Genomic DNA, 11,639 nt, shown 5'->3' on the forward strand with positions numbered 1-11,639 from the left:
AAGAATCTATCCATTACTATATATATATATATATATATATATATATATATATATATATATATATATAAACGCACATTCTAAAAGAGAATACGTACAGATGGAATAAGCAGATGACAAGCCCACCTGAGATTTTAATAATTACTGGTATGTTGTGACTTAAAGAAAAAAACGCTGCTGATTCCTTATTGCAATTATGGTATTTTAGAGCGTCTTGGAGTCTAAAAATAACTGAAGGAATTACTGCGGGCCAATAAAAAAAACATTCCGTGACATACACAAACAATCTTTTCTCCAGACTTTTTCATTTGTAAGAATACAATTGCGTTTGGGTTCTTTCACTGCAGCGGAGTGCTACTTCTGTGGGCTAAGTGCAAGCGGCCCGCGCTCTCTGCGCAATAAATTGCCCCTACCCATGGGGTACTGTGTTTGCACCGACCCTCCTATTCCAGTCCAAAGATACTGCAAGGTTTCCAGGTACCGTCCCACTGGCCCCCGTCCCACTGGCCCCGTCACTCTTTTGCAGGCAGCGGAGATCTTCCTACCGACCGTGCTGTGAGATTGACAGAGCGGCTCAGGATTGACCCATGGAAATCGGGACAGTTGGGAAGTATGTCCCAGTAGTTGCTAGGAGTGATCAGAGTGTGATGCAGGGGGTTGTTTGGCAGCAGGGAGCGGCCCCGGGGCCGGGGGGGGGGTAGTTGGGAGTGTTTTGTTGCCACGGCGTCCAGGCTTGGGCGGCAGAGCGGGGCAGCCATTGTTGTCCGGGGCTCTTCTCCCTGCTGCTGACGACTTGGATTTCCCTGCAGGTCCCGTTACGGAAGGGCAGATGGCGACCAGGAGCGCGGGCACTCTCATCACTCACAGCAATGCCACGTACATCCCACCTGCCCTGATGCCCGGGTAAGCTGCAGCAACGGGGGATGGGAGAGACATTTAAATACATAAAGGGGTTAATAAAGTGCAGGAGGGGAGTTTATTCCAAAGGAGGAGAAAAATTACAACAAGAGACCAGAATCTAACACTAGAGGATCAGAGACTGAGATGGAATGTAAGGAAGTTTAACTTTACTGAGAGGGTGGTAGATACGTGGAACAGCCTCCCAGCAGAGGTGGTAGAGGGTAATACAGTGAGGGTATTAAACATGCATGGGATAGACATACGGCTCCTGATTAAGGTTTGAGTCTTATTATTATTGCGCTCGGTTAGTAAATACTGCAAAGCGGTCGGATGCGTTTTAAAGCTGCCGTCCCCCTTAACACATTAATTGCCCTCGCTAGTGTGTTCCTCTGATCTGTCATTTTATTCTACCGTCTGAAGATTGTGTCGCTTAAAAACAACAACAAAGGCGAGTTGTTTCCAGTTTCTATGGCAACAACCTATGAATGCCTACCTTTATATCACATGACAATTACGTGTTCCCTGTAAAAATTAGGAAGCAAAATATTAGATGATGAAAGAGCTCCAGGAATGATGTCACCGACGCGCAGTTTAGTTTATAAATGGCTGCTGTCTCTCCAGATCTGTCTCCACTGCTGGCGGCCCCGGGCTGGCCAACGGCACACCTGGAGGGCTCGGTGGTCAGCAGGGCCCCGCGATGTGCGGGCACTGGGGTATAATGTCACACGGTGACACGAGTCACCATAGCAATTAATAAAAAGGGCCAATCGGCTGCTATTTAAACTATTATCTCCCCTGCCCATTGTGCGTCCGGACACCGGCGGAGAGCTGCTGCCCCCTGGACCTGGCGCCAGTATACGCCACGGCCCCCTGGACCTGTCGCCAGCATACGCCACGGCCCCCTGGACCTGCCGCCAGCATACGCCACGGCCCCATATCTCTGGAGCTGATCGAACCTCCAGCGTCCGCCCTGAATGTTCAAGAAAAACCTCAATACCCCCTTCTTCAGAGGAGCTACAATCTGTGCAGCCAGAACCTGCCACTAATACCCCCCACACACCCTCTCCCCTTCTACATACCCTATGTCTCTCCTCACCCCATTCCCTCTAGACTGTAAGCTCTTACAAGCCGGGCCCTTTCTACCTGTTGTATCGGCTTCTGTCAGACCCTTTGAACGTAGGGACTGTAAGAAGCACAGCGGGAATTGTTGGTGCTATATAAATAAAATAAACTATAATAATAATATATAATAATAATATCAATAAACATGACAATAATAATAAATAATAATATATAATAATATAGTTAATAATAATGATAATATATAATAATATAGTTAATAATAATGATAATATATAATAATATAGTTAATAATAATAATGATAATATAGTTAATAATATATTATAGTAATAATAATAATATATATATAATAATAACCACCAGTGGAGAATTATTTTCATGTAATTCCACCTTTGGCCACCGGAGGCACCAGTCCAGAGCTAATTGTCAGCCCGGCCCTTGGGCAGCTTATGTAACGTGTTTTATACATCTATTCTTCTATTCTTACGCGTTGCATTCTGTAATTTCACGTCTTTTATCAACTGTGAATAAATACAAGATGTTAACACAATACAGATTTCTGTGCCACCTCTGAGAACAGCTTCCCAGCAGAAGTGGTGGAGGTAAGGCAGGATTAAGACGTTTTGGGCCCTGGAGCAATTTTTACAGGAAGGGCCCCTTCTCTGGATTTCCCGCCTTTAACAAGCACTTGTTTTCTTCTCTTGCTGGTTTTTTTTGGTTCTGTTCCTAACTCTGTCTTCAGCATTTTTTTCTCCTCTCTCTTTTTTCCATCTCACTGACTGACATCTTTACTTCACTATTTTCTTTCTTCTTTTACTTTTTCTTTTATCTTGTCTGCCTGCCTTTTACATTTTTTCATTTTCTATTTTATTCTATTTCCTCCAAATATACACACATTCATACATATACACACACATTCATACACATAACGATACTTACACATATACATAAATAATACATACACACACACACATATACACACATTCATACATATACACACACATTCATACACATAACGATACTTACACATATACATAAATAATACATACACACACATATACACACATTCATACACATACACACACATTCATACACATACTGGTACTTACACACACACATAAATAATACATACACACACATTCATACACACCGGTACTTACACAGACACATAAATAATACATACACACACACATACATATTCACACACACAAATAATACATACACACACATATAAATACAATCATTCATACACAGACACACAAATAATACGCACACACATACAAAATTACACAGACACACAAATAATACATACACACACATATACACACACATACTGTATATACATATATGTACACACATACACACAGTACTTCACATCCTCCACGATCCGATTGTGTGCCACAACGAGCGGCCCTCATCCTCCAGACACCGCGCTCTGAGAAGTGATGTCATTTCCAGGCGTGTAGCGTCAGTGATGGAGGATGATGGCTGGATGTCGCGGGACCCGATTGGATCGCTGCTTCGTGGGACAGGTGAGAGGTATCGACCCCTCGGAACGCCGGAGTACTGGAGCAATCGCTTCGAAGACACTTTGGGATTCGGTTTATCATTTATACTTGTTTTTAGCAAAGCACTAAATGTTTCATTTTGCGGAACCACGACCAAATTGACCTTTTTTTCTTTTTGGACTGCCCCCATAACTTAAGGACTGTTGGCAGCTATGAGTTTAGGTGTCGGGAGCTTAGGTACACCGCATACACTCACTTATTTAAACCCATCGATTAGTCCGTGTGCCATTAATTGATTGTGTGTTATTGAGCTGCCGGTCGGGGTGTCCAGTTGCAGGGCAGGAGCGCAGATACACGGCTTACACGGATCACGGGTCACGTGTTATATGATCTAATGTCAGCCTGCAGGTAACCGGCTGGCCCTCGTGGAGATACCCGGAGCTGAGTTATAATTACCGGACCAGATAGCGAAGCGCGTCGTCCCCTCCCACGGATCCCACATTCTGGTTCTTGCGGCTTAAGCTGGGAGCATTTTCAGCTGGGTGGGGTTACGGTGCAGGGATCAGGGACTGTGACATCACAGGTGCCCCCCCCCAACTATAGAATACCCCTCCCAATAAAATAATGCAAAAAAGTCTAAAACAGACAGATTTCTGTAAAAAAAATAATCTAAGGTCTAAACTTTTTTTGGAACACAACCCCACAGAATCCTAATGAGAGTGATGGGAGTTGTACCCCCAAAAATGGGTGCAAAAAGGGTGCCGTACCTGTGGGCATGTGTATAAAGTACTGATTTATTATTTAACGCAATTATGGGATTTAACCCTTTCTTATATATGCCTACCCTGCAGTGTTTTGAGTACTGTGACCTACATGGGCTGTGTGTGCAATCTCCATTGTATACATAGGTTTTGGGAGCCTCTGAGGTCTCTTCTTCAGATGGAGAAGATTTTGTATAAAATATGTATACTTTAATACCTTTTTTTAAACCCTCTTCAGTGGGTTTCATTTGGTCATCTCCTACCCGCCGGCCACACAGAGCACATTTTCTGATCCGGAATGGAAAAAAAAAAGCCCTTTTCTTGGTGAATAAATTTTTTATCAGGACGGTTATATAATCCGCTTCTCAGCTGAGGCCGGATAATCTTACCAGCCCACCTAACGGGCCATTGTTTTTAAATAGCGGTTTAACTGCGTGGTTTATTAAACCTATGAGTATGCGCGGTGTGAGCATGGCATGATGTGGCTTCTGGGGAAGAATAAATTCTGATAATAGACATTAAAGGGGTCTTTAGGATAAAATAGATAGGATAGGGGCTTTAACCCTTTGCACACCTGGGGTTTTCTCTTGGGAGACTGGGCCAGTATTGCTAGTTTTGAAACATAAAAGCGCTTGTTACTGGTGACACCCAGTGGCTGTTTGTGGAACTGCAAGTAAACACTGAAAAAGCTTCATAGAGTGGCACAAGGTCTTCAAATAAGGGCAATTGCTCCTGTGCCCTTTTGCCACCCCCTCCCCCTTCCTTTCCATCATTTGTCTTTCCTTAAGGGTGACACTGAAAACCTTTGTCCATTATAGACCATTCTCTCTATAACCCTACCCCCAATATTTCAATATTGTCACCTATGGTCACCTATCCGGGGGGGGGGGGTATGGGGCAGGGGCAATTCCAGCAGTGAAAGGGGAGCGGGCAGGGCTGGGTGAAGTTACCCACATGCCTTACCTGAAGCGCTCAGATTTACAGCGTCACCAGGGGGCCACGTTTCACATCTGTCCTACAGCACCACAGACCGCCGTTGGTTTTTACAGATTCCGGGGCCGGTCCGGGGAGATCCGAAGATCTCAACCTGGGACATCTACGGGGGCAATGCTTGAAAATCAGGACTGTCCCGTGAAAACCCGGGACACTTGGGCGTTACACCAACAGGTAGCTAAGGGCTAGTGACTACAATAAAAAGCCAATCCATCCCATTCACCATGGCAAGCCGGCCGAGATACTGCGCTGACGTGAAATTAACGAAGAAACAAACTAAGAATCAATTAAACGCTAATTACAGCGCAAGCCTCGGGTAATATCGTCGCCTCGGATACGGCGGGATAAACAATTCAGCTTCCGAAAGGGATTAAACCGCGACGCAAATTCTCAGAATGGCGTGAAGGAAGTTTTATGATATTGGATTTATAGTTTAATAAATAAAATATTCATTATTACTGGAGCTACCCCTTTATTGCAGCTCCGCGGTAGGGCACCGGACGGCGACAGGGTGATCCCAAGCCCAGTTATACAGAAAGCCCCAGTATGGGGTAATGGGTGTGCGGGTATGGTGGTTGGATATGGGGTCAGGGACGTACAGAACAGAAAGGAGAGGGTACATGAGGAATGGACAGAATAGAGCGCCCTGTGTTTGTGTATACTCACTAAAAACATATTGAGGGTAACATTTGGGGCACTGCCACCCAGCTGAAGTGGTAGAGGGTAATACAGCGAGGGGATTAAACATGCATGGGACAGGCATACGGCTCCTGAATCTAAGACGAGACCAACGACTGATTAAGGTTTGAGTCTTTACAGCAGGAGAAACGGGCGACTAGAGGGGGCCGGATGGGGCCGATCGGCCGTCAGATTCTATGTTTCTATGTAGACGAATTTTGAAATCTTGTTACAGAGCCGCCACTAGAGCTCTACGTACCCGAGGCAGGGTCAAAGCTCCTGCCTCACTCTGGAAGCAGACAAGGGAACCGGGGCGTTAGCAGCTCAACGGCACCCGTTACCTTGCAGCGCCCTGGGCGGCTGGCCCTCTTGCCCCATTGAAGTTATGCCCCTGCTTTATTTTGTGTGTCCAAAGTTCCACTTTGATGACACGGCAAAGGGTTCTAGAGCAGGGGCATGGGCAATAACCGATTTAATGCCCTTTCTTGAGCCCATTATTATAGCTGACCCTCTATGTAAGGGTTAAACGTATTTCTAACGTCTGTGGTTTCTGCAGCTCACTATCTCCCCCTAGCGGTCACATGGAGACATATAATAATAATAATGATAATAATAATATAATAATGATAATAATAATATAATAATGATAATAATATAATAATAATAAAAATGATAATAATAATAACAATAATAATAATTAATAATATGACAGAATAGTAGCCATAGTCAATCTATCTGTCCCTAACAGGACTTTGGGGTCCTTCACAAATTATAAAACTGTCAAAAAGGCTCATCATATGTGGCGACCTTAACAATAAATTCCATTTCTCGGACCAGGAGAGAAGGGGGGGGGGGATTCCTCCATCATTATTGTTGAGACATTAAGAGGTTTGATAGTTGGGTCGCACCACGTCCAAGAGCATCTCATGGAGACCATCTCTCCAGGTCAAAGGGGCAATAAAGATTGAACAAAAACTTACAAAGCAGCCATGAAATAGGGTATGGAATGATGTCTTCAGGAACATGGTGGGGCGCAATAAGGGGACACCTCAGACCACCTCAGCTGAGAAGGACCAAAACCTTCAACTTCTAGATTCTAGAATCAGGAAGCTTGTTATATTTGTTCCGTCTTAATGACATGGAATGCTACAATCCCTGTAGTTGTTGTCTTTTGATACCCCCTCTTCTTTTCTTTCTTGCCCCTTGAGTTCTATTCTTAATGAACCTTGCTTGGATACGTTGCAACAATATGTCCTAAAGTGGTCAAAATTAGTAAAAACCATCAGTTCTGATTAAATTCATGGTGATTTCTATTGGGCAGGTATCGCGGACACGTTCCCACCCAACACTTCACCTACGGAGATACGTACGGTAACACCACCGCGCGGTGCTTTCAGGATTTCAGATCTTCGGCTTTGAGCAGCAGCCAAACCCCCTATTCTAAGGGTGGCCAGTTCCCCACAAGCCACTCCAACGACCCCGCGCTGGTCATAGGCAACAGGTCCAGAGGTCGGGACCGAAGCCTGTACAGCCCAAGCTGCTCTAGATACAACGTGGACTTTGACAGAACCGAAGAACTCAAGAACTTTAGGAAGGTCAGTATCTAGAATAGACGTTCCATGTCTCATAAACCCCCCCAAGGGGTGAAACTGCTAAAGCAGCCATTTCTCTGACATAACGCGTCCAAGAGTCTGACCTCATAATTCATGGACCCTCAGGTACTGGGTGTCTTAAGACGAGACCAAGCAGGAAAATCGTGCAGACCAGACGGGCCGAGTGGGTCCCCTTATCCTTGGTTTTCTATGCTGTAGGACGTTGTAGTAAACCCTAGGAGGACACGTCACATCAAAATTAGCATAGAACATTGATTGTTTTATGCAAATTTAATAAGTACGCTCATTTGCATATATAGACGGCGGCGATGATATCCCCCACAATCCTTTGCATATTGTATAGGGGAGATCCATCTCTGTAGGTCAGAGGATGATAAATTCCCATTACAATGAGTATCTTCACGGTTCTTCTCATGCGACCATCATGGACGTTCTTTTCCGCACCATAACTCAGTTACCATTCCCAGGAACCGCTGCTATCAGCACACGCACCCAAAATCCCCACCTTTTACTTTAATTGCTGTCTCAGCCAAAATGATCGTTATTTTTGAACTTATTAATATTTTTGAACTTGTTATTACCCTCCCAATTGTCTCCTGCCCCGAAAACCTGTTGGTCAGCGCCCTACCCACCCTCCGCCACGCTGAGCGCCGGGATATTGCGTAATATCCCCACGCGATGCACGTGCCGTGCGAAGGAAGCTCACTATGGAGACACAGCGCTCTGTGGTGTAGTCGGCCCAAGCCTCAGTATCCTCCAGGCAGAAGCCTCGCTGCTCCTTTAATGCCTCTGGCCTCCTTATTTTTTTTTGGCAGGCCGCTGAAGAACATCGTGACCATTATCGGGATAAAACCGGCACCTATCACCAGGTGGCGCACTTCATCCTCCCCGTGAAGAACGAGGAGAGCGACCCACTCCCTCGGCCAAGGTGAGAAGGATCCCGGTGACCTCCTCCAATATAGAGGACTATAGCGTCAGATACCCAGCGGCGTAATCCGGTCTAGGGCGGCAGGTCTGGCGGGGGGCAGCAGCCTCTCGGACGCATAATTTGCCCTCTTTGGTGGCCGGGCTCCCTGTAGGGCAAATGTTCAATGTGCTCCATTTAGAGAGTAGACCCCTTTGTTCCAACGCATTATATGCTGCTTTGATAATAATATATAATATATATATATAATATTAATCATTTTTTTCTTATTTTTTTTCTCCAGGTTTTAAGAGCCCTGAACGATGTATATTTTAAGCCCAACAGGGGTACAAGAAGCCCGGATTCCTCCACTCCTGGTTTCCTCGCTCCGCCTCAACTACAGACCCTGAGCAGGCCTAAAAAACCTTTAAAAAATCAATATTATTGAAATAAAATATAAAGCGATCTTCCAAGCTCTGGGCTTCTGGGGAATCATTCACACTCTGTGATTTGGGATTCTGCTGGGCGGCTGTTCCACTTACCTAACCACCCTCTCAGTTATCTGTAATAATTAATGAAGCAGGTTCATCATAACTCACAACTACTAGAAGTAGAAAGAAAACCAGGAAGGGGAGAATGTATGATGGCGTCAAAGGATAAGATGTAATGCAGGGAAGGTTTATTTCACTGAGAGGGTGGTAGATAAGTGGAACATCCTCCCGGCAGAAGTGGTAGAGGGTAATACAGTGAGGGTATTAAACATGCATGGGATAGACATACGGCTCCTGAATCTAAGACGAGACCAACGACTAACTAAGGTTTGAGTCTTTACAGCAGGAGAAACGGACGACTAGACGGGGGCCGGATGGGGCCGATCTGCCTGTCCACTTCACTGTTTTGCAGTGGCTGTATGTATGAGTGGAGGGACTGTAGAAGAAAAAAAGAAGACCTTTTTTTTCTCATTGATAAATATTGGTGCCTATGGTGTGCCAGTGTGTGCCTTCCCAGTGCCCTGCTGCTACTACTACTGCTGCACCTCTTTGTCCACCCTTACTCTGGGGGAACCTTTCTTAAAAAAAATGTCTATAATGAAGGTCCAGAAGGTGTCAGATCTCTCCCCTTTGGAAGTGCCCCCCCGAACGTCGTTCCAAATGGAAAAAGGGCCCCGAAGGGCCGGGAAACGGAAGGAAACTTCGGTCGGAAGCGATTTAGCTCGCCGTGCGCGTCTCACAGGCGGTGCGTTTCTAAATGACTCCTCCGCCAGTCCCGTTTCTATAAACACAGGCTGAAAGCCCATCTACCTACCCCCTTCTGATGCACGTCTCAAGCTTTCTTTAAATCCCTTACTGTGCTTCCCACTTCCACTGGAAGTATGTTCCAGGTATCTACTACCCCTTATGTAAGGTAGATTTTCCCGTGTTGCCCTTCTGCCACTTCTCTTTTTATATCGGAACAGTCTTTCGTCTCAAACTAAATATAGGAACCCAGAACCTTGTAGCGGATCAGCCCCATTGGGTCCAATTCCCAGCATATGCCTGATTATTCCTCCCCATAAAGTTATCTCTCCCCTGTTGTTGATTGTTATAAGCAGGGCTGGGGATAACGAGACGTCTCTGGCCCTTTAAGGCAGGCGACCGTTTTGTATATTTGGTCATTTGTTACCGCAGCCAATCCCCATGCGGGACAACATCCGGCCCTCGGGGGTCACAGAGCTCACACCATCGGGAGAATCAGATTATTATTGCGCGGGTTGGACTTTATTAATGGAGAGAGCGGAGCCAGCGGGATGGACCTCAGGGGAGGGGTCCCTGGTGGCCTGAGACAAACCCCCGCTGATCCTAAAGGATCTCATCCGAGGAAACTGCAGCTTCCCTGCCTACAGAAGAAGAAACAGAATCACAAATCATTAACAAAGAATTAGGTTGTAAACTCCGAGGACCAGGGCCGCCTCGGGGTTATATTACTGTATACAGCGCTGGGGGGTATATTACTGTATACAGCGCTGGGGGGTTATATTACTGTATACAGTGCTGGGGGTTATATTACTGTATACAGCGCTGGGGGTTATATTACTGTATACAGCACCGGGGGGTTTTATTACTATATACAGTGCTGGGGGGTTATATTACTGTATACAGCGCTGGGGGGTTATATTACTGTATACAGCGCTGGGGGTATATTACTGTATACAGCGCTGGGGGGTTATATTACTGTATACAGCGCTGGGGGGTATATTACTGTATACAGCGCTGGGGGGTATATTACTGTATACAGCGCTGGGGGGTTATATTACTGTATACAGCGCTGGGGGGTATATTACTGTATACAGCGCTGGGGGGTTATATTACTGTATACAGTGCTGGGGGTTATATTACTGTATACAGCGCTGGGGGGTTATATTACTGTATACAGCGCTGGGGGTTATATTACTGTATACAGCGCTGGGGGGTTATATTACTGTATACAGCGCTGGGGGGTTATATTATTGTATACAGCGCTGGGGGTTATATTACTGTATACAGCGCTGGGGGTTATATTACTGTATACAGCGCTGGGGGTTATATTACTGTATACAGCGCTGGGGGTTATATTATTGTATACAGTGCTGGGGGTTATATTACTGTATACAGCGCTGGGGGTTATATTACTGTATACAGCGCTGGGGGTTATATTACTGTATACAGCGCTGGGGGTTATATTATTGTATACAGTGCTGGGGGTTATATTACTGTATACAGCGCTGGGGGTTATATTACTGTATACAGCGCTGGGTGGGTTATATTACTGTATACAGCGCTGGGGGGTTATATTACTGTATACAGCGCTGGGGGTTATATTATTGTATACAGCGCTGGGGGTTATATTACTGTATACAGCGCTGGGGGTTATATTACTGTATACAGCGCTGGGTGGGTTATATTACTGTATACAGCGCTGGGGGTTATATTACTGTATATAGCGCTGGGGGTTATATTACTGTATACAGCGTTGGGGGTTATATTACTGTATACAGCGCTGGGGGGTTATATTACTGTATACAGCGTTGGGGGTTATATTACTGTATACAGCGTTGGGGGGTATTTGACTCCTATTGCCCACATACCTGTCTCTCATCCTCCGGCCGTCTGGTTCCGGCAGCAGGTGGTGGCCCCCAGGTGTGGCCCTGCGGTGCTCCAGTGGCCGCTTGCTGTCGGGAGGAGGCTG

At 45.7% G+C, this 11,639-nt stretch overlaps 1 protein-coding gene across 1 annotated transcript; it reads left to right on the forward strand.

The window, feature by feature from the left end:
* Positions 1-826: 826 nt before the first annotated feature.
* LOC149283132 (ciliary microtubule inner protein 2C-like) lies at positions 827-10,060 on the forward strand. The gene is made up of 4 exons (XM_089497959.1): positions 827-900; positions 7,240-7,513; positions 8,347-8,459; positions 10,027-10,060. Exons 1-4 carry the CDS (start codon positions 827-829, stop codon positions 10,058-10,060), a joined length of 495 nt encoding a protein of 164 aa, XP_089354085.1.
* The last annotated feature ends 1,579 nt before the right edge of the window (positions 10,061-11,639 follow it).

Source organism: Sceloporus occidentalis, unplaced genomic scaffold, assembly GCF_023333645.1.
Source record: "Sceloporus occidentalis isolate IW3139 unplaced genomic scaffold, rSceOcc1.0.p SCAF_111, whole genome shotgun sequence".
Taxonomy (NCBI): Eukaryota; Metazoa; Chordata; class Lepidosauria; order Squamata; family Phrynosomatidae; genus Sceloporus; species Sceloporus occidentalis.